Raw genomic sequence first — 24827 nt, 5'->3', positions numbered from 1 at the left:
CCTTTATCGTATGATTATGATTATATGATAGCGGAACAAACAGTAGTAGCAGTTACTCCTGTAAAATATCTGGGAACGATTTGAAGTGGAATGATAATATAAAATTAATTGTTGGTAAGGCGGGTGCCAGGTTGAGATTCGTTGGGAGAGTACTTAGAAAATGTTGTCCATCAACAAAGGAGGTGGCTTACAAAACACTCGTTCCCCCTATACTTGAGTATTGCTCATGAGTGTGGGATCCGTACCAGGTCGGGTTGACAGAGGAGATAGAGAAGAGGGTTATTTGGTAAGCGTGATAGCGTTACGGAGATGTTTAGCTAAGTCAAGTGGCAGACTCTGCAAGAGAGGCGCTCTCCATCACGGTGTGGCTTGCTGTCCAGGTTTCGAGAATGTGCGTTTCTGGATGACGTATCGAATATATTGCTTCCCCCTACTTATACTTCCCGAGGAGATCACGAATGTAAAATTAGAGAGATTCGAGAGCGCACGGAGGCTTTCCGGCAGTCGTTCTTCCCGCGAACCATACGCGAGTGGAACAGGAAAGGTAGGTAATGACAGTGGCACGTAAAGTGCCCTCTGCCACACACCGTTGAGTGGCTTGCGGAGTTAAATGTAGATGTAGATGTAGAACTGCAGTGAGCACTTTTCTCCCAGTTCACCAGACTGTACTGTTACCAAAAGAGAAAAGAAAATGGAAGAATACAAGACCCTTGATCACCTCACATATCAAGAGGTCAAGAAGAAATACGATCGCAGACATCCTACATGTATGACAATGACATAAGATACTGCTATGACATCATCCTCTTTAGTGACTGTGGATCACCCTTCATGTCTTTTACATTTGTCCCTAGCGGTCACTTGACTACGCCTACTACGCTGGTGATTGTGGGGGGAGGGGGTCCTCTTCCTTGGGAGCATTGATTTCCTATCGACTAGAGACGCCAGTCCACAGCTCTGAGCCAGATAGGCAACTCCCCCCTCTGGCACCCCTTACCAGGAACGACTCCTTCGTGTAACTCCCTTCCTAGGACTCTACTGACCTACAACCGAATGCAGCCAGAGGCTGAAGGAGCGACAAGTTGCCGATCATAAGTCTTCGCGTTCCTTCAATGTCCAAGAATCTGTGGCAGACAAATTCTCACTGAAGTCTAAACAGATTAAGGACAACAAGAAGTCTTCTAAAATGAGAGAGATTGTGGAGACCCTAGTGCTGCCAGGTCGTGCATGTTGTGCATCTGTATCCAAGGTAGTGTTCCTGGTGGGCTCTGTGGTCCCAGACACTCCATGCATCCTGATTTGGAACAAATGTTTATTGGTGTGTAGTGTATCTTCACAACCAGTGACAGTAGCTGTCGCTGTGGCATGACTGGCCTCCTTGATCCCTTCACACTCTCACAGGATAGTGATAGTGTGAACATCCAGTGGAACTGTAGCGGTTTTTTACGTCACTTGGCTGAGCTACGACATCTTTTGTGCGTTTCCCCTGTCTTTAGCGTCGTTTCCCAGCAATGCAAACCCCACCCTCCTGGCTACCAGGGCTATTTTGAGAATCACACTGACTATGAAAGTGGATAGGGTCATGTTTCAACGTGTGGAGTTAAATGGGCAACATGGTTGTGGAAAAACAGCGCTTGCTATAAATTAACTCCGTATTAAGAAAACAGTCTTAATCGCGTTTTTTATTTATTTAGTGCCGACCGGTTTCGGCCGATCGCAGGGGCCATCTTCAGCGCGAATGTACTGTGAAATTACAATATATGTCTTAGACAACTAATGATAACCATCTTAAAAGAGTGGATTACGTAAATATAATGTTTTACCCACTGGTCGACTGCTGGTGGCGTCACGTCTACCGAGGTGTGGCAGGAGACTGTAAAGAATTTGCCTTATGTCTAGGTTTATATAGCAAGATATGAACACGTGAAGGTACGCAGTGCCTCCAGCGGTGACCAACGGTAGATGTCTAAGCTTAAAAATTGAAGTATAATACAATTTGTGTGAAGATTACAGTGTAAAGAAACCATGTTCATTTTAAAACAACATTGTTAAAGAAATAAACATAAAAAAGTATGAGGAAAAAACTTTTCAACGTCAAACTTATAAAAGAACGTTAGTAAGTTACATTATCTTCATTCGTAATATACTATGGAAGATGGATAACAATTTCCTGTCTGGTTCAAATGGCTCTGAGCACTATGCGACTTAACTTCTGAGGTCATCAGTCGCCTAGAACGTAGAACTAATTAAACCTAACTGACCTGAGGACATCACACACATCCATGCCCGAGGCAGGATTCGAACCTACGACCGTAGCGGTCGCTCGGCTCCAGACTGTAGCGCCTAGAACCACACGGCCACTCCGGCCGCAATTTCCTGTCTTTATTCTATTTAATTTGTGTTTATTTATATCCTATTTCTATTATTTAATAACGTAACTTAACGTAACGTAACTTGTTACGTCTGATTTTTGTTTAGAACTTCTTGTCTCACTGTACTTTGAGGGTTGAAGCTGATGCTTCCTATAGTACTCCCCATATATTAGAGAATGTGGTCGCACAAGGATCTGTATTGAGTGTGCGCTTTTTCTAGTGGCTATCAGTGGTATAGCTGCAATTGTGAGATCTCCCCGTATGCTGACGACTCCATCTACTATTGCTCCTCAACTGTTGGTATCGTTGAACGCTCTCGGGAGGGTGCCATATGGAAGGCGCAGTTTTCTGCTACCAACAGATGTGTCATGCACTATCTTTGCGGTCGTACAGTCTATTTCCAGCGAGATAACTCTACATCGATGACCAAATGCTCAATTTCGTGCAGTCTTATCGTTTTTTGGGATCAGCCTTCCACGGCTGATTGATGTAGCGTCTCCATCTTCGTCGACTTAAGCAAACGCTCTTGTCACACCTCAATACTCTTCAATGTGTCACTAGCACCAGCTGTGATATAGACAACTCTAAACTTCTGTGGCTTTACTAAACTCTGATCTTTTTGCATCTTGATTGTGGGAGCCATGCATATAGTTCAGCAATGCCTTCAACATTGCAGGTGCTACACCTGATAAGCCATTGTGGGGTCAAACTTGAGACAGGTGCCTTTCGGACCAGGACTTTGACCAGCCTACTAATAGAGGATGGGATTCGTCCTATTCAGATCAGACAGCAACAACTGCTGTTCAGCTGTTAAACACACATTCGTTGCTCCCCCTGAGCATCTGGACTACCGTGCCCTCTTCGCTGGTAGGGAGATTTGTCTTAAACAACAGCGACCGAGGTCTGGAGTCACGATTTTAATTCGCATACAGAGTCTCAATTCTTAACTGCATCTTTTCTACTGTGGCTTCTTGTCAGAGGGAAGTGGCATGTGCCTCCAATCCGTGTACCCTATCCTCAGAGATCTGCCTCGACCTCTCATTTGGACCAAAAGACTCAATAGACTCTATGGGTTTTTTTCGCTTGTTCCTGGACGACCTTGACGCATTTGTGAGCTCAGACATGGTATACACTCACGTCTTTATGGTCGATGGTCAGACTGGTTTTGCCTACTACCATGCAAGATGCAGTGAAGTACACTCCCCGCTGAACAGATGCAGTGCATTCCTGCAAAATTATTGGCCACTGCTCCAGCTGTCAACCACCTTCGTTCTTGCACTGGTGAGTCGTTCTTAATCAGCAGCAGGCACTTGAGTAGTCTTCAGGCTGTCTACCAGTGATACCCTTGATTGTGACTACCCAGCCTCTTATTTTTTACTTTTGCAATGCTAGATGGTTGGTCGTTTTTGTACGATGTCCTAGTCACATTGGGATCCTAGGGAAAGAACATGCTGACCAGTGCCCAAATTGGCTATCAAGATGCCAACTTTGGAGACTCTATGTTGACAATTGTTATGGGCTTGGAATGTGGAATTGTGTAATCCGGTTTCTGCAAATAAACTGCAAACCATAAAGCAGACTGCTGCCATGTGGTAGTCTTCCCTTCGTGCTTCTCTGTTGGTTTCGCACTGGGCACACTTGATTGACCCATGTCTCTATCCTGCAACATGAGTGTCCACTTCACCATCAGTGAGGTGCCCATCTCAAAGTGGCCCACATCCTACTGGGCGACCCTAATTTGGCCACCCTACAGGGAAACCTTAATCTTAATTACACACTACCTCTGGTGCTATCAGACGACGACAAAGCTGCGGATTTGGTTTTACGTTTTATCTGTGAAAGTGGTTTCTACTGCTCTCTGTGATGTAGGAGACGTTAGTCTTGTCCGCTGCTTGAGGGATTGGAGGGGTGCTCTGTCACCTGCTATGATTCACAGAACCCACGACTGTCTTGCTTTGTGGTTTGGCTTGGCTTCTGCCCTTTCCACCTTTTTAATTCTTCTTATTCTTTTATATTGTCATGGATTGACAGACTCGTCGTCATTGTTATCTTTTCTGAAATTTTATATTGGCTTTGTAGCTAGTTTTCATGGGGTGCTGGAGGGTGTCAAAGTAACAGCCTGATTCAGAGGGTGTGTCTCTGGTCGCATAACGTGTTCCAGGGACCTCCTGCTGCTTTCTGGATGAGAAACTTTCTCCACCTTCATTGTTTTGCCCCTCCCTCACTTCCACTTGGTTCCATCTCTTGGTTTTGTTGATTCTCAGATACAGTAGAGTCTTTTGTTCCTTCCTCTCTGGAGACTCTTCCTGGTCAGACACACAAAGAGTTAATAATTGATGACCGTATAACCTGTCAGTCCGTCCATCCATGTAATAGTGTGTGGAGCTATACGTCACATGTCATTCAGTATCTTTCAACTGACCAAGTTATGTCTCACTTCCTTTGTGCTAGTTCCTCAGATATTGTCTGCCTGACTGATGGAGACTTTTGCTTTGCAAATGTTTGTAGATGTACGAGTACATGCTATTGTATTTCGTGAATATCAGTCTCATGTTCACACAACTTTGGACTTTCCTGTTTTACAGTCCTGCTACTACCTCCAGTGATACACCTGCTTGCAGCCTCCCCACTGCCATTTTGGACCATTGCTGAGTGATGTTACCTCACGAGATAGTGTCCACTTATGGCCAAAAGTATCCAGACATGTAGACAAGTACAGCTGGATATTAATATAGAATGTATTCACCATTCGTCTTTGTAACTGTTTGAACTTTACTGGGGACTCTGTAAATAAGGTTTCTGAATGTCTGTGGAGGAATCTGCCTCAAGAGCCGAAACCACACTAAGTAGTGATCTTGGATGCTGGTGTCTAAAGCGAAGTAGACTTTGTCACTTGTTCCAGGTCAGAATTCTGGACAGGTGGGTCCATCACAGGAATGTTATTTTCCGCAAACTATTGTCTCACATATACTGCCAAATGATATGGTGCACTGTTATGCTGACACTAAAAAATCATCGCCTTCTAACCGTTCCTGTACTCTATACAGCACCCAATGTTGTCAAATGTGTTCATATCCTTCCGCATTTAGCGTTTTCTTAAGTGCAATAAGGAGACCATACTAAAATCACGAGAAACACGCCCACATCATAACACCACCTCCTTCATACTTAAGCGTTCAAACTGTTCATGATGACGGGTAACGTTCTCCAGGCAGACACAAACTCTTCCATCGGATTGCCACAGGGTGCAGAGTGATTCATCACTCCAAATCACTCGTTTCCATTTACCCTCTGTCCATTGGTGTCACTTTTTACACCATTTCAAGTTTCGCTTAGCATTGACTACAGAAATGTGTGACATGTGCAGCAGCTGGACCACTGTACCCTACTCTTTTTAACACCTTCAGAACAGTTATTGTGCTAGCTGGACTGCGGGTACTCCGTTCATTTAATGCGATTTTTTACAACCACCCTCCATTGTGATTGGTAGTCCCTGTCCATCAGTACAAAAGGACTGCCTGATTTTGATTTTGTTGTGTTTGTTTCTTCGCATTTCCACTTCACAACCACATCACCAGCAGCCAGCCTGTGCCTCTTTAGAATGACTGAAATGTCCCTGATTGGGACGTTATTTGAGTGAAATCCAGGGACGAGCCACTGAGCTGTCCTGACTGACTTATTCTGCGGTTACTGCTTCACTACTGACTACACAGTACCCTCGCCTGCATTTATAGTGACGGGTCGGTCTCTCGTGACATCTTGCGGTCAATTCCACAATTATATAGTGTGTCTAGATAGTTTTGATGCGATAGAGTATGTTGCTTATTTCAAATCAATACATTTTCCCTCGTGCGTCAGTTAAGACTTTACCAGTATCGGGGAAAATCCTGTTACAACTTGTATCCGGCCAGTGCGCTTGTGTACTAGCATAACGGAGAGCGTTTTGGATGGCACGACAGCCATTCAAGGTAGAAACGGACGGCGGTTTAATACTTGGTGTGGTGCATCGGCCAACGTTAATGAATGTGGTCGTGTTCCACATTCAGCTAGGGAAATACCGAGCTGCTTCCACCCCTCTACCTCAGAGACACACGACACACAAATACATGTACAAGAAAGCCTGCGTAGTTCAAAGACTAGAGGCGTACACAGATCCCTCAAGATAAATGACTGTATACAGAGTGCACCTCGTCTGTTTCCGAAATGAAAAAAAATGCAGTAGGCCTGGATGCATCTATGTCAGGAACTCACGAAATTGGCAGGAATTCACAATCTCTGAAAGTAAACAGACATCACTTTCGTTACAAAGTTATGTTTCTTTAAAGTGACAGATGTACGTTTTCTTTCTTCTGAAACGAGAACTAGAGGTAGAACTAGTGATGACAGACTTACTTTCACTGCTCTAAGTCTTATACCTTCTGCAATACTTAGACTTTAAATAATGGAAACGATGCTACAGTTTGTGTCGGAATGCTGTCGTGCCGTAATGCGGGTTGCCTTCACTGACCTGAAGCCTGCTATATGCAACTATTGCTCTGGATATCACGGTAAGAACTGTGGCGCCATTGCCATCCTTTCACAAAGTCCATCAGAAGATATGATGCTTAGAACAATGAAAACATATGTATTGTCACTAACTGTGCCTCTACATTTCATTTTGGTCGAAAAACAGATAAATGATGCTTGCTCATGCGTGAAGCGTTGAAGTCACCAGCGTGTTTTCAGTTCATGTCTGCATTAAACTGGAGTAATTATCCTCATTCCCTTGCGTCCATGTCAGCCACATCATCCACGTGTTGTCTTGAGGTTTAAGTCTGAGGAATGAGCCAACAGATTGGAATTATTGCCCCGTTACAGCAGTTTATTCATATTATCACATTTTACAGTTCTGGTTTTGATAGCAATGTCAGTTCAGATACTTCTAGTGTATTTTCAGTATTAAGTTGCTAGTGAACTTAATCAATATTTCACTTGTGTTTATTTTCTTTGCGATGTTCCCAGTTTGTATAGGGTTCTCCTATGATTACCATTTCCTCGTGTTGAACCTAAATGTGTAAGGTAATTCATATAATAAAATCTTTTGTACAGGGCATAGACTGTTGTTTCTCCTAAAGTAGAATTTGCCACCCTTACTGACTGACATATCTTAGGTACACCGATGGCAGCTATTCTTCTGATGTCTAATATTTGGTATGGCTCGAATCTCCAAACCTAGCAGGGCCTGGATTCACTGGCTTAAGATTTAATCCGTTTCAGAGCATTCCTTGCGTGCTAAGTGGTGGGTTAGATCAGACGAAACCGCCACCAGCTCGTTTATTATGCATAAATTCGTTTTCTGCTATATAATTGTGGTTTTTATATTGACCATAAGCTGCTCTTTTGGCTTTGCTCAACAGTTTCAGAACAATCTGAATTTTTAATGTCATATTCAGAAGTATTTAAACAAACTATTACATAAAGACTGTAGGGTGCAACATTTCTATGTCAAAGCTATGACAGCAACCCCCTCCCCCCTCTACACACACACACACACACAAACACATATCACCACACATTCCATTAAAATGCCAACACTCTTTACAAATTTTAGATGCGAAAATACTATTTCAACATTTGTAAAACATCATAGAACAGTTTACATGTGGATATATTTAATTTCAAGGACCATTTTGCCTTACACCAAATCTAGTCTCAAAAACAGAGCTTATTACGTTTTTCCAGTAGCTGACAGTTCCTTTGTGTACTTGGCCACTTAGCATAGTACTTTACACAACATTTGTTTTCTGCATTTATAAGCTTGGGCAGCTCAGCTTTGCTAACATTACTTCTCTCAGAACTAACTTTGAATGTCAGTGCCTGTTTAGCATGTTATTTTTTAGCCATATTTATTTCAGCATGATGGTAACATTGGGGTCCTTAATTCGGGAGTTAACAGTCATGTTTTAGCCAACAGTTTTGAGGCAGGCTGCAATGTTTTAGCCTGCAGTTTATATATTGGAATAAATTACAGATCAGCAGAAAAGTAGAGTCCGATCCTTGTACCATACATTAATACCATACATTAATTTCATCAAAATACATAAACATTACTTCCATAACATCGTAAAAGAAGCATGAGCACTGCTGCTGATCTAATTTACTCATGAAAGTGCGCCTGTCATTGAGAATTATCGAACCAAACAAAGTTATTCCCACATCTAAATTCATGAAAAACTAGGCTCTGTAACTGACATCAATGTCAGCCAAATATTCTAGTGACCCAATGCCAGTGTATTCATCTTGCAGTTAAAAACGTTGTCATTTTCTGCTGTCACATGGTAGAAAGTACTTGACACTTCGATGAAATAATATACTGAACAGTGATAATTTATATTCATGTAGGTAGGAAACGATGGTTGCTATGCTTTAAAAGTCATCCAAACATTATAGCGACTCTATACTATGGTATCGGCTTTATCTTCCAGCACAAATCGTTTGCCATCTTGTGCTGATAATGTCAATGATTATAGTAACCCTCACCCAAGGGTATTAATGTTATCTCGCAGCACCAAAGTTTTTCATCTTCTGTTGGTAATGCCAAAAGTTGCTATCAGACAGAGGAGATTATGTGACCCATTTATACAGGTAAGAAAAGAGGATTGCTATCCTTTCAGCTACTCACTTTTAATGTCACCCAAACATTCGGTTGTCTTTCAACTGTCTGACTGTTCTCATGCACAACCTCCTATTTTGAAATGAACTCGTTCATTTTATTTTCGACAGCTAATGTGAACTTCAAGCAATAATCGATGCTTCGTGAAGCTTCTTTTCAGTAGACATTATTTAATTATCATGTTAATTGTTGCCCAAAACTTTTTAAAGCTAACAAAATAAATACTCTACCAGTTAGTTCATGTTATTCCTATGGACATGGTCGGCATCTGCTCGCAATTCGTTATAGATCGTCTTCCAATCGTCTTTCACTTGTGAAAGGTATCTTTCTCATCATTATCATCATCTTCTTCTTCATGAGCATTTCATCATCGTTGTTGTCATAATCATAATTCTAATCGTTATCATCATCTTCTTCTTCTTCTCCTCCTCCTCCTCCGATATTCCCACCATCTGCTTCCTTAAAAATATTATTTTCCTTAGCTTTAATGTCTTCCGCTTCTTTGTCTTGCTCTGTCTTCTTCTACTTCTTTGTCAAAACATTAGATACATGCACCAACATTGGTATTTCATCGATGCATCTTGATGGAGTCATTGTCTATTAAATTCTTTGTTTAATGTCTGGGTGTTTTTGCAAAAACCATTCTATCTACTTCTTGCCAGGTTCTCCAACTTAGAATGGAGTAGCCAGCTGCAATTCTGCAGGCACTTTGTAGACACCTTCTATAAGTTGACTTTTACTAACACTGAATTCATTCTCTTGACCCTATAAGATCTGCTTAACTACCTGAACGTCTCATTCTTCTTCAAATACTTTCTCTCTCTCACCTTTTACTTTCCCCTCCTTGGGAAGTGTATGGAGGAGTTTATAGCCTGTTGGCTATTTTCCACAATATATGTTTGTGTGTTTGGTTGTCTTGGATAGATTTTGCTGTGTGTGTATTGTAGTTGTGTTCTGGTGGTGTACTTATCTGAGGTTGGTGAGATGTTGGGTATTTTAAGGATTAAGGATTGGTATTAGGACTTGGAAATTTTGGGAGTTTTCTCTTCGACTTAGTCGTCGAAGATCGTCATAGAGCATTTGTGCTTATCACGGGAGATGTCATACCGACCAAGGGGGTAGATGAGGTTATTTCCAGATCTGGAAGAGCTCTCGTAAAAAACCCTTGCCAGATCTTGGAATCTTTGTTTGGGGAGGAGGATTTCGGCAGTGGAGTGCAGATCGTCGTTGGGGAATCCCATGGGTAGATGCAGTGCCCTCGTGAGGGCGTGGTTCTGCAGCCTCTGCAGTTTGTCCAGATGCTGCTTTGCCGCATATCGCCAGACAAGGCAAATATACTCCATTACTGGCCGTATAAGAGCCTGATAGACATTTAATCCTACAGAGCAGGGAAGGGAGCTGATTGTGTTGGGGACTGGGTATAGGATGGACATTCTGGCACAGACCTTCTTGTGGACCTTGTCTATGTGGGGTTTCCACTTTAGTCTCGAGTTCAAGGTTACGCCGAGATACTTGGCGAGTCACCGCCAGGGGAGTCGGGATCCATGTAGGTGCAAGTGAAAGAGGGCGGGGGGGGGGGGGGGGGGGGGGCGTTAGGGTATCCACGTCACCGGGTGATCAGCATAGCCTGTGTTGTTTCAGGGTCGATGGTGATGTGCGAGTGATGGGCCCAGGTTTCTGTGTCATCAAAAACCCTTTGTAGCCTATGAGTGACCAGGTCCTTAGTCGCATTCGCATTGCGGTTGAACCGTGCATTTACCTTCAAAACCTTTTCTTCAGAATTTACTTTATTTACTAGCGATTCATCAACAACATTAACACGTTTAATCACACAATGTGAGTGTGGAAGTAGTTGCAAGTGGGTAACTAATGAAAACAAATTTCTTTCAACAAATGGAAATTTATTCCTAAAACCCATTTCGTTAAAAAAAAAAACAGATTTAAAAATTATCTAAATATCAAGTTACAATTAATTCAGAGGCAGAAATTTTTTTTTTTTTTTTTTTTTTTGACAGTATGAGCTTTGGGGCTGAGAAGCTTGCCACTCCCTTTCAACACGGCTGTGGTCACGACTTCTCTCAACAACCTCCGAAAGGTTGCAAATCTGCAACACACCAGATTACTTTAAACAAAAAATTTTAACAACTCACGCAAACACACAAACTATGCACCCCGTAGGGGGGATGGAAATGGTACAAAACACATTAAAAAAATTACTTGCGACCAAAAGAGCAAACTTTTTTTTAGAAGAAAGCTCTTACAGTGGAAGAGTGGCAACTTTATACACTAAAATGACTATTTAAATAAAACCCATGAAATTCAGTCTTATATAAAATATACAAACATGCTCTACATTACACATATGCCGCCTCTCAAGATGATAGGCAAGATAAAAACATGTTTCAGGAATTCGGCCGTTACACCTCAAGAACTAAATTCGTTAACACCGAATCCGACACACCTGACAGAGGCAGCTACAGGGTGTTTCAAAAATGACCAGTATATTTGAAACGGCAATAAAAACTAAACGAGCAGCGATAGAAATACACCGTTTGTTGCAATATCCTTGGGACATCAGTACATTTTCAGGCGGACAAACTTTCGAAATTACAGTAGTTACAATTTTCAACAACAGATGGCGCTGCAAGTGATGTGAAAGATACAGGAGACAACGTAGTCTGTGGGTGCGCCATTCTGTACGTCGTCTTCCTGCTGTAAGCGTGTGCTGTTCACAACATGCAGGTGTGCTGTGGACAACATGGTTTATTCCTTAGAACAGAGGATTTTTCTGGTGTTGGAATTCCACCGCCTAGAACACAGTGTTGTTGCAACAGGACAAAGTTTTCAATGGAGGTTTAATGTAACCAAAGGACCGAAAAGCGATACAATAAAGGATCTGTTTGAAAAATTTCAACGGACTGGGAACGTGACAGATGAACGTGCTGGAAAGGTAGGGCGACCGCATACGGCAACCACAGAGGGCAACGCGCAGCTAGTGGAGCAGGTGATCCAACAGCGGCCTCGGGTTTCCATTCGCCTTGTTGCAGCTGCGGTCCAAATGACGCCAACGTCCACGTATCGTCTCATGCGCCAGAGTTTACACCTCTATCCATACAAAATTCAAACGCGGCAACCCCTCAGCGCCGCTACCATTGCTGCACGAGAGACATTCGCTAACGATATAGTGCACAGGATTGATGACGGCAATATGCATGTGGGCAGCATTTGGTTTACTGACGAAGCTTATTTTTACCTGGACGGCTTCGTCAATAAACAGAACTGGCGCATATGGGGAACCGAAAAGCCCCATGTTGCAGTCCCATCGTCCCTGCATCCTCAAAAAGTACTGGTCTGGGCCGCCATTTCTTCCAAAGGAATCATTGGCCCATTTTTCAGATCCGAAACGAGTACTGCATCACTCTATCTGGACATTCTTCGTGAATTTGTGGCGGTACAAACTGCCTTAGACGACACTGCGAACACCTCGTGGTTTATGCAAGATGGTGCCCGGCCACATCGCATGGCCGACGTCTTTAATTTCCTGAATGAATATTTCGATGATCGTGTGATTGCTTTGGGCTATCCGAAACATACAGGAGGCGGCGTGGATTTACCTCCCTATTAGCCAGACATGAACCCCTGTGACTTCTTTCTGTGGGGACACTTGAAAGACCTGGTGTACCGCCAGAATCCAGAAACAATTGAACAGCTGAAGCAGTACATCTCATCTGCATGTGAAGCCATTCCGCCAGACACGTTGTCAAAGGTTTCGGGTAATTTCATTGAGAGACTACGCCATATTATTGCTACGCATGGTGGATATGTGGAAAATATCGTACTATAGAGTTTCCCAGACCGCAGCGCCATCTGTTGTTGACAATAGTAACTACTGTAATTTCGAAAGTTTGTCTGCCTGAAAATGTACTGTTGTCCCAAGCATATTGCAACAAACAGTGTATTTCTATCGCTGCTCGTTTAGTTTTTATTGCCGTTTCAAATATACCGGTCATTTTTGAAACACCCTGTATTAACGTACGGCAAACTGACAGACAGACAGACAGACAGACACTAACTGCCTAACAAGTGCGGACGGGAGACAGACGAGCAAGCTGGGGACAAGAGACTGACCAAGAAAACAAGTAGAATTTAACAAGTAAATGAAACAACATATCATGAATCACTTAACTTCTAAAAAAACTGCAATGTCTGGCCAAAAACCTGGCGCAACACCCCCAAAACGCTTTCCCGAACCGTCCGCTGTCAGCCGCTTCAACGGACGCAGGAAGGCGCGCCGATCTCCCGTCTCACGGCGTCGCAGCTCGCACTGGCGAGACCGATGTCATGGGTTGGCCGCAAAGCCACTGTCCCTCGCTATACGGCGCGGCCCACTGGACTGACGTGGCGACCTCACATGCGCCGACGCTCAAGACGGACCAGTCATCTTGTGTCCCGGTGTGCGACCGATCATCCGATCGATCCAACCACCAATGACTATTGCCTGAACAACTCGGGCAGACCGGCGGTCTAACACATACTAGCACTCCGGACGACAGACAGACACTGACTGCCCCACACTGAACCGGCTGACCAACTAACTACACTCCCCCTTAGCGAGCTCATAGCGCCCCTTAAATGCAAGTGAACCGGCTACCTTTCCCCTTTTCCACGACTGCCACAGCGGCGCCACCGCCAGAAACGGAGGGCGACTGCTTCACACTACGCGTTCCGGCGCGCTGTTCAAAACAGCAATTTTTACCACGGCTCAGCAGTGTGCAGCAGAGGGACTGTGGGAGAGTCCGTAGTGTACAGACTGAACAAAACGGGCCCCAGGACCGATCCCTGTGGCACCCCCGGCACGAATACGCTTTTTGGTGGGGGTGGCTGTTTCTACCTTGACAGAGAAAGTTCTGTTCGTGAGACAGATTTGGATTAACCTAACTATGTTTCCAGAGAACCCCTGTGTGTATAACTTCTATAGTAGCCCTTTATGCCACACTGTGTCGAAGGCTTTGGCTACATCAGGTAGCACTATACTGGCTGTTTCGTTTCATAGCCCGCTAATATTGGCTGGAGAGGGTAGGGGATAAAGGAGTGAAAGAAGAAGTTGTCACGTGATGATGACGTCATTAATAAGAACAGTGTGGCTTACTGCTACCTCGGATTGTGATGTTATTGGTCCTGCATTTAGGTAATGCACACTACTATTAGCACTTCAAATTAGTGGTATCACAAGATTCAGTGGCATGTTTAAGTGCAATGTGCGCCAGGTAGTGCACTGTTTGTAGTAGAACAGAAAACAAAAATAAAGCAAAAGTCTGTCTCCTCTCAACTTGTGGTGCTGGTTACAAAAGCGTAAACACACAGTAATTTATTAAATTGTTTCATTCAAATTAGGAACGTCAGAATTGGATCTAAAATTTCATTAGCTAGTTTTTAGAGAAACTATCATTTCAATTTACAATACAAATAATATAAAAAGTGATAAGATATTATGGGAAAGTTGACCAAGATTCATTAAAGACCCTTCCTTGATCATTTTTAAAAGTTAGTATCATCACATCTCTAACATGTTGTGTACTACAAGTCAATACAGGAAGTCTACCAGACAAAGTATTAGCCACGCCCATAAAAGAGACACTTGTCGCTTTGGATGGTGCTGAAGTAATAGTAGTTGGTCACATGCACTTCCATTGTTGACATAAGTAAGTAATGGCAGTGAGGTGGCATGTATGCGTTGCAAGCAATCAGCACAGTATGATGGGTCGACTTCGATAATTGACAGTATGCCAGCAACAAGTTATTGTGATCGGATATGCCCATAACCAGATCATGAATGAAGTTGCCCAATTTATTGATTCATTGACGCAGACTGTTCAGTAAGTATACTAGGTATGGTGTACCACTCATAGCCATCAAACACGGAGTTAGAACAGTAACCGGAAATAGATTGTAACCGACAGCCCCGATGACGTGTCATACATTATCAATGATAGTCGGTTTCAAACACCATAGAAACTGCTGCAGTTAATGAATGCAGGTCCGCTTCTTCAAGCGAACATGGTGATGGAAACAGGGTATGTAGTGGATATGTGAAGTGCACTCCACAAGAGGCTGCAGCTCACAGCGGTGCATAAAGTACGAGGTCTTCAGCGGATCAAATAACATAGAAACTGGGCAGTAGCTGAGTGGATCTATTTACTGTGGTCCGACGAGTCTCCATTTTGCCTCCTTATCAGAATATTCAAGGCGACGAGTACACCGATGGCCCAATTATGTGCAGGATGTAAAGAGTGTAGCTCAGATCAGAGTTGGTTCTGTAAAGCTTTTTCTTATTTTTTTCCTATGACTTGGTCCCCCAATGAATTAACCACGAACATGAACATTCCTATAGACCATGTGTCGCCTTTATTCTATATCTTCATGATGAGGATGCTGCGGAAGGCAATAATTCATATGATAATTACATAGTTTCTATTGAAGAGGACCTTCAAGAAACATCGATTAATGCTTGAAGCTCACAATACCTGTCGAAATTAAAGCAAAATGGTTCAAATGGCTCTGAGCACTATGGGACTCAACAACTATGGTCATCAGTCCCCTAGAACTTAGAACAACGTAAACCTGACTAACCGAAGGACAACACACAACACCCAGTCATCGAGAGGCAGAGAAAATCCCTAACCCCGCCGAGAACCGAACCCAGGAACCCGGGCGTGGGAGAAATTAAAGAAAAAGACTTTATTGTAGAATAGGGAGTTGTGTATGAGAACACTCATATAATTGAAACATTACCAAAAATGTTCAGGTGACCTTAAAAGTCGGTAGTTGGAAGGACAGCAACTCTCTTTTTTTTATTTGCATATTGTGACATGTAGTCGCCGCTGTGCGACAGAATATGTTAACATCATCAGCTGAAGATTACAAACTTTTGCAGTGCAAGATAAAGTTGTTAATACATTAGGGTGAAGGTTACTATAATGATTGCCATCAGCAGCAGAAGATGTCAAAAGATTTGTACTGCAAGATAAGGTTTATACCCTAGCATGGAGTCGCTATAATATTTGGGTGACTTTTAAAGCTTAGCAACTCTCATATCTTACCTAAACAAATGTGAGTTACCACTAGTGCATATGCGATTTCATCGAACTGACAAGTAATTTTTACTGAATGAAAGTGGAAGATCCCAACGTTTTGAATTGCGAGATGACGTTAATATAGTGGCATCGGGTCGCTAGAATGTTTGTCTGACTTTTATATCGGTTACAGAGACGCGTTAGTAATGAATTTTCACGTGGGAATAACATTGTTTGCTTTGGTAGTTCTCACTGACAGGTGCGCTATAAGATGTAAATTAGATCAGCAGTAGTGATCATGCTTATTTTGCAATGTTATACGATCAATATTCATGTATTCTGATGAATTTAATGCACGGTATTAATGTGTGGTGCAAAGATAGAGCTACATCTACTAACATGTAATTTATTTCAGTAGTGTCAATAAGCAAGTCAGATGCATTTAAATATGTAATATCAACAGTTTATATGTGGAAATATTCAATTTGATGGTCTACTGTGCTTGTAGAATGTAGTACAACAGTCATATTTTGGTTTACAACAAGTGTTGCTTATCCTATAATTTTATCAGTAATATGAATGTGCAAGGCATCTGAATGTTTTTATTTTATAAGAAAATTAAGTTACAGCAGTGTGTTGTATGCTCGATATCCTACATGTTTTGAGAAATAATACAGTTCCACTTTGGTGCAAAATTTTAATTTCCATACACAGTTAGAGATCTGTTATTATAAATGTGTATTATAATAAGCAATGTGAAATGCTTTGTACTCTTCCAAGGTGATAACAGCCGTTTTCACAGGGCTGCATGCATATGTTTGACGAACACTCAGGAACCCTGTCGCAACTTGTCTCTGATTCAACCAATACAAATCCCACAGAACAATTCTTGGACTATTTGGAACAGCGGATACAATGCGGTGTCACACAGTATTGTGCTATGTCTCTTGTGGATCTACATCTACATGACTCTCTTGCAATTCATATTTAAGTGCCTGGCAGAGGGTTCATTAAACCACTTGCAGTCTATTTCTCTACTGTTCAACTCCCGAACAGCGCTGGAAAAATGAACACTGTAGTCTCTCCGTGCAACCTATGATTTCTCTTACAAGGGGAGAAATTCAGATTCGATTCATACTGCGCATATATATATATATATATATATATATATATATATATATATATATATATATATATATATATATATAATTCCCAGCAATCAGTTGCAACAATTATGCATATAATAAGTTGTTGAAAGTCGTTTGTCGTGGAAAAACTGGAGACTTCGAACATCATTACGTTTTCCGCAAACAAAGTTGTATTTCACAAATGTTATTAATTGTCTTCATAGTATTTACCATGTATAGTTAACGGAAGACGTAGAAACGATATTTCGAAACGAATCCGTATAGTGTAAGTCAAACGTTCGAATTAGAATAGAAACCCCACGAACACAAATTTGCTGTGGTAGGTATGAAATATAAACTCCGTTACTCGCTCGTTGCACTTGAAGGACAGATGTTGAATCGGCCGAAACGAGCCGCCGCATAACAGCGTAGTTGCCTGCTAACTTCGAAAGAAGGTAGATGCGGTCCCTAGCGCAACTTATAACATCGTCGAAAATCAGTGCGTACGTGAGAGCTTTGGTACACCCTGTTAAACAAACGGAAAAATGTAGGCCGTACAATTGTGAGCGATCCGGGCCCTTCGCATGAAAGTGATGTGATCGAAGAAGATTCTATACACAGTGAATGGCGAAACGACAGTTGAAAGATGCGTTGGTGTATTTTGAAAGCCTCCTTCGTAACAGTAATCGCAAAGCAGCAGAACCGTCATCATCAATCGACGAAGAAGCCATGGTAATTGGGGAAGAAATGTTCCAGAATACGCCCCAAGTGCTCGCAGAAGAAACCCTCGTTCATGATGAGGAACTGATAGACATTAATGAAATCGACGATAACAATGCCTACGAAGACGTTGAACCGAGTCCCATTGCCAACGAATCATCAGACGAATACGAACCGGACGAGAAGAAAAAAAAAGGGTACGACTATATTTCTCTGGATTACAAAATTAGAGCTGTCAACCTGGCCAAAGAACATCCAGGCTGGAGTCTCAAAACTCTACAAAAAAGGGGTGCTCTCGTTGGACAAATATGGGCTATTTATCCAGGTGGGAAGAGCAAATCAAAAGTGGCTGTAGCAAATTTGATAAATATTGTACCATCGATTCAAGGGTGCATGATCGCCTCGTAGAAGCTCGACAAAACTTCCAGCAAGTTACTACCAGAAACCTGCAGCAGTGGGCCTTGGGTGCTGCAAGTCAGTTCCCAGATTTCAACTTCAAAGCTTCAAAAACATGGGTCACCGAATTTAAAAAGAAGCATGGGATTCGGCAACGGAAAATCACAAAATTTGTTTCCTGGAAAGAGACGGCTACCCAAGAGACGAAATATATATATATATATATATATATATATATATATATATATATATATATATATATTCAATCCGGCGACCTTCGGATTGCGAACCCGAGCGCTTACCGCTGCGCCAGGACGCTGTAGAAGAGTATTGATGGTTGAGAGTATTTCACCGCAACGGTTTCTTTTAACTGTCGATTTTCTCGACAACGCCTGAGAAGTGCATCTTGGTGCTTTGCCACATTACACCTCTGGCCATGAGCTTTTATTATGCGCAGTATGAATCGAATCTGAATTTCACAATTGGCGGCCTCCCCTTATTAGTTTGTTGTCGTTGTGATCTTCGGGCGTCATGGTACTCTACAGTAAGGCTGCATGCCCTCGAGAGAATTACGTCTGTAGTTTCGCCTTGCTTTCAGCTGTTAGCAACACCAGCACAGCAAGGCCGTTTTGGTTGGCTTTGCAGGGCCAGGTCAGTCAATCATCCAAACTATTACCCCCTGCAACAACTGAAAAGGCTGCTGCCCTTCTTCAGGAACCTTACTTTTGTCTGGCCTCTCAACAGATATCCTTCCAACGTGATTGCACCTACGGCAGTGTTGTCTGTATCGCTGAGACATGCAAACCACCCCACCAATGGCAAGGTCCCTGGTTCACATGACGAGGAGGGGGTGGGGAAGGGGGGATATGGGCGGGAGGATCATTTCTCGCTGTGTAGGTTGACATCAACAAAACATTTCTCAAGTTGGCAATTGAAATTCCGCAAAAACGAAAAAAGTTTTTGTTTTAATGACCGTCGCGCCAATTCACATATTATATCCATGACACCCTCTCCCCTACTTCACGATAATACTAAACACGCTACCTTCTTTGAACTCTTCCGATGCCCTTCGTCTATCAGGTATGGATCCCATATCGCTAAGCGGTTCTCCACAAGAGGACGGACAAGTGTAGTGCAGTCAATCTCTTTAGTAGAGCAGTTGCATCTTCTAAGTGTTCTGCCAGTAAAAACCAATCTTTGGTTCGCCTTCCTCACAACATCGCTATGTGATCGTTCTAATTTAAGTTGTTCATAATTTTTATTCTTTGTGACTGTCAATGGAAAGATACGAGGGTCGTTGATTGAAATAGTCCTATGTCAGGGTCACAAACTTTCTTTATTGATTAATTGTTTCGGTTCATTGACGAACCATCCTCACAGGGACAATTATTACACAGTCGCGTATTCTTAGAGTCGCCCTAGGGTGACTTAGCTCTGAGAATAAGACTATGTGTAATAATTATCATACATTGAACGAGATTTTAGATTGGTCTCGGTATAGCTCGTCAATGAGCTGTAACCATTAACCAATTAAGAAAATTTGCCATCTTGTAGCAAGATTTTTATCCATATATGTTTTATTCGTAACTGTAATCCATAGGCGTTTAGTTGAAGTGGCACCCTTTAAATTTATGTTATGTGATTTATCCCGTAACCGAAATTTAACGCATTCCTTTTAGTTCTCGTGTGGATAACCTTATACTTCTCATTATTTAGAGTGAATTACTTCATTTCAAACCATGCAGATAAAATGTCAGAATCATTTTGCATTTCGTTATATTAATCTGATGACTATTAGACGGGAAATGACAGCATCAACTGCATGCAATCCACGAGGTCTGCTCGGATAGTCTCCTAAATCGTTTATATAGATTACAAACATCAGAGGGCCTGTAACATTTCGTTCAGGAACGCCAGACATCACCTCTGTTTTACTCATCACTTCTGTTTTACTCGATGACATTCCTGAAAGTAAATCACGAATCCAGTCGGACAACTGAGATAATTTGCATTGGCACGCAGTTTCGTTAGAAGTCACTCACTTGTAAGTAATGGTGTCGAAAGTCTTCTGGAAATCTAGTAATAAGGAATCAATTTGAGATCCCCTGTCGATAGCGGTTATTACTTCATAGGTGTGGAGAGCTGGTTGTGCTTTAGAAGCACCATACTTTCTCAGTCGATGCTAAGGTCAATATATCGTTTTCGTCGATTTGTAATGACTACTAAGCTTACAGTTAATGTATCGGTATATCCCGAAAATAAACTATTTGGTAAAAACAATATGTATCGGAAGACTTGTCTTTATTAAGTGTTTTAAGCTGCTTCTAAGGTACACATATTGGCAGTTGTTCTTGATATGAATTCTGGAACATTTACTTCGTCTTTTTAAGATGACTAATTAGAATTCCGCGCCTCAGTCGTTAAAAACAAAAGCGGTATGAGATCGTTTTGTTGTCTGTCTGTCTACCCGACTGTTAAGAAACCTTTTTCGCAGGAACGAGTAGACATACCAACTTCAAATTTATGTCACATATTGAAGTCTATGATCCACTGGCCGTGTAAAAGTTGAAGCTTCTATGTTAATTCAGCCAGAAGATACGGCCGTTTATGTCACATAATTTAACATTCGCAAACTCACACATCAAAACCTATATGGTACTTCCTGTTGGCCTAAAATCATGAGATTTGGGAGAAAGGAAGGTTTCACAGAAAAACCAAAGGAAAAATCCTAAAACCATAAATTTATAATTATATCACACTATTTTTGTCAGTCTGTACGTCTATCTGTGAAAACCCCTTTTTCTCAGGAATAGCTAAACATATGAAATAGAATTTTATTTAACGTATTATTGCGTATGGTGCCTTTGCGGTGTAATAAATTGAAGCTTCTAAGTCATTGGAGTCAAAAGATACGCCCATTTATGTCACATATTTTGATACTTGCAAAGTCACTCATCGAAACCTGTAGGATACTCCAGCTGGGCTAGAAACATGAAACTTGGCAAAAAGGAAGGTTTCAGTGTGCACCCAAAGAAAAAACTCCGAAAATTATTAATTTGTAATTATATCACATGAAAAATATTTCTTTTCTGATTTCTTTCCGATTTCAAACTTGAAATCAAAATATTCTCGAAAATCTGTTACTCCCTGGGACCGATATCGAGCCAGTGTCAATGTCGATAACGATCATAACTGGTCGATATTTTCGATTCCCGGAATGGGTGATATGTCTGTACACATTACTAAGTTTGTACGAAGTCTTCAGTCACTTTTTTGTTTTTGTTATTGCCACCCAAATGTAATATAGGCAGTTAGCAGTTGGTTGTTGTTGCAGTGTCCATGGGCGGAGCGACAGGGCTTTTCGTGGGCGCCAGTCTGCTCAGCTTCGCAGAGATCGTCTACTACATCACGGCACGCGCCTACGCCAGCGTGATGCTCAAACGACGCTCAAAGGAGGAGGAGCAAAAGCAAGCCCCGCTGCTGCCGCTGAGGCGCCGCCGAAATGTCTCCAAGTCACTGCTGGCCAGCCGCACCGACAACTAGGATACCGACTGCACGGCCACAGCTCCCCTCCACTCACTAGAGATACAAGAACTGCTACTTATCCGAAATATATTTAAGAAGGAGAATTCGTGAAAAACAAACACTATTCAAAAGATACACCAAAACCGTATTTAACTACTTTATGTAATTAAAAAATTTTACTTTTATAGCGGGTCGAGGTTTAGTGGCACTAGATATTGAGCGCCAGTGACAGAGGAGGGCAAAGATCGTTATTTTGTCAGGGATGGTGATGGCGGGGGATTCGGGAGGGGGGGGGGGGGAGGGAGAAGCTACACTATGTGGGCTGTGGAATGGTCTCTTTCCTTGGCTCAGGTGTGAGTGAAACATTGGTGGTTCCGCTCACAGTGATTTATTGAGACACAAGATCCTTTAATCAAACAGAGTAGTACAGTGTGTTTTAATTTGCTCAATTCCCCGCGGCTGCAGAGTAGCAGAGTCGTAGCGTGAAGATTCCAGTGACAGCTGATGCGGCGACGGCTCGTGCTGGAGCGGCACGACGGGTGTCGTGTTCTTCTCTCAGTGCCGTTCTCGTGACTCTCTGCGGCAGCGGCGCGGCCTTCTCCTTGTGAATTCGCTCGTTCTGTTATTAACAAGCGGCTACGGCGTGGCGCGGAGTGATCCATCCCGGAATCGACCCAGCGACCATCAGATTCGGTGTCTTCTGACTGAGCTCATCAGCGACTAGGTTCACAGGTGACCCATTTGGTGAGGCCGCAGTCCATTCGTCCTCAACAGCCGCATGGCGAAGTGAAACACGAACTTCTTTTTAATAACATCTGGGATGGCATCATCTACTGATGATCGATTGGCGAGGTGCCGACATCTTCTTCGGTCGAGCAGGGTAGCGGCTCGGTCATCGTAGCGAAGTGTGACGTCCGCTGACTAACCATCGGTCCATCCATCAAGGGGACGTTTCTTCGTGTCTTCTTTCTCCCCTCGAGGGACCTCCTCGAAGGACCACCTCACGCCCATTTATCGAAGCTATTTACTCGGCGTTTTTGCCGGTGGAAGTTTGTAGAGCAGCGACTGACTCTTCAGTTGTTAATCTATACTTCTCACGTTGGGCAGAAATGTGACTGGTCCAGGCGGAGGTTCGAGTCCTCCCTCGGACATGGGTGGGTGTGTTTGTCCTTGGGATAATTTAGGCTAAGTAGTGTGTAAGCTTAGGGACTGATGACCTTAGCACATAAGATTTCACACACAGTTGAGCAGAAATGTGACCAATGTCGACGCACGTGCCGGCTCTCTTTGTTTTGCTTCTACGCTGGCGCGGTCGGGCATTGCGCAGTCGTCCTCCTCCGCATCGCCAGATACGTCACGCACAGGAGTTCAGTATGCTGACACACAGGAGTTCAGTATGCTGACAGTTCCTGGAGCACTGGCCGCTCATGTGCGAACTGCGCTGGACGTTGTTCTCCTTGGAAACATTGCCCGTCTCCTCGGTCGTTGACCTGTCGAAGCGCTCACTGCTGCTGTGCAAACTCTGCTTTTATCGGCCTTCTGACGTTGAGCAGAAACGTGACCAATGATGACACACGTGCCGGCTTCCGTTGTTCGACTGCTGCCGCTTCCGAATATTGTTTCTTAATGTGTCAAAGTCTCTAAAATGTTTACTTAGCCTATAATAAGTCTTTACGGATTTTTTCTCCTTCGAACAGCCATAAATAACACATAATTATTTTACATAATTATTATGCACCCTTCTTTCACAGAAACTATTTAAGGGATTTCTACAAAGTTCTCTCCGTTTAAAATCTTTGTATATAGTGATCTTCTTTCGTGATGTTTTTGAATATATCCAATACGAGTATAGTAACAATTTTATAAATCTGTAAGTATGATTTAAAATGCATGCAAAATTCCAAGCACTTTCCTCCACATTTCAGCTTACACTAAAACTTTACTCTTCAGGGCACATTTATCGGCTATAGAAAAGTGAGAGCACAAAATGTCATAATACTTGCCTTCGTACATTCTGAGAAAAAGGTACACAAACTTTAAAAAAACATAATATTCAGGAAATACTTTTTAAAATTCAACCTGTTCACCGAAGGCCTCACATTTGTACTCAGGATTCTCTTTCCCTTCTAGCCTTGTCTTCTGGTTTCTTATTTTCTGCCTTCTTTCCGTTATCAGGTCTTCAAGTAACGTTTCAGCTGCAGAGAGGCAATGTAAATGTATTTTCTTCAAGAGGTTCTGAATGAAATTTCCAGTCTTAAAGCCTATCCTCTCTGATAGCTTCATCCTCCCTACGTTACCATCATTAAATAAAAGAACTGCATCACATGTTACAATTCTGACAACTGTAATAGTTTCCAACTGAATTTAGAGACTTCTTTGGATTCTGAGTTCTGCCATTAATGCACAATTTTAGAAGTTCAGGATCGGCCAGAAACTCGGAAGTGGGCTTGACAACACACAGAACGTTATGTGGGAGACTATACTTGTGAATGTAGGAGTTGTTACCCCTCTGAGCCTTTAGGCATTTACAGCAGGTAATGTGAGTATATGACGAATATGATGTTCATCTGTTGACACCATGTGGATTTTTCATGTCACTTACACTGGATTAGTTCTGTCTGACAGCCTTGTCACAATACACTTGTGTTAATCTTCGTCAGTGGTACAAAGCCAAATAAGAACTGCTTCTGTATAAACAAATCAGTTGGTTTGTTATTGATTCTCTCATACGAAACAAAGTGACAGATGATCTACAAAACGAAAGGGTACATATCACAGCCGTTTAGCTGTACCCCACGCAATTTTGCTTGGATATTATCGACAGAATCAAAGTTCACTGAGCTAGTATTCGAGTGTTACTTCAAAAAGTGGGCGTGGCAAGAAGGTCGGGTCAAACATTTAACTGTTTTTCAGGCACTTATGATGCGATTTCATCAATGAAACTTTGGAAACTTTCTGTCCA

General features: G+C 42.5%; 1 protein-coding gene across 1 annotated transcript in view; it reads left to right on the top strand.

Annotated features, from left to right (window-relative positions):
- The window catches only part of LOC126355342 (sodium channel protein Nach), a gene marked incomplete at its 5' end in the record, with an annotated part of 202187 nt that extends 180304 nt beyond the window's left edge, over window positions 1-21883 (top strand). Inside the window, one exon of the mRNA XM_050005636.1 lies at window positions 21675-21883. Within this exon, the coding sequence (XP_049861593.1) occupies window positions 21675-21883 (209 nt within the window). The remainder of the gene's footprint in view (window positions 1-21674) is intronic.
- Between the last annotated feature and the right edge of the window lie 2944 nt (window positions 21884-24827).

This window comes from Schistocerca gregaria, chromosome 3 (genome assembly GCF_023897955.1).
Source record: "Schistocerca gregaria isolate iqSchGreg1 chromosome 3, iqSchGreg1.2, whole genome shotgun sequence".
Taxonomy (NCBI): Eukaryota; Metazoa; Arthropoda; class Insecta; order Orthoptera; family Acrididae; genus Schistocerca; species Schistocerca gregaria.
This window is presented reverse-complemented; position numbering and strand designations above follow the sequence as displayed.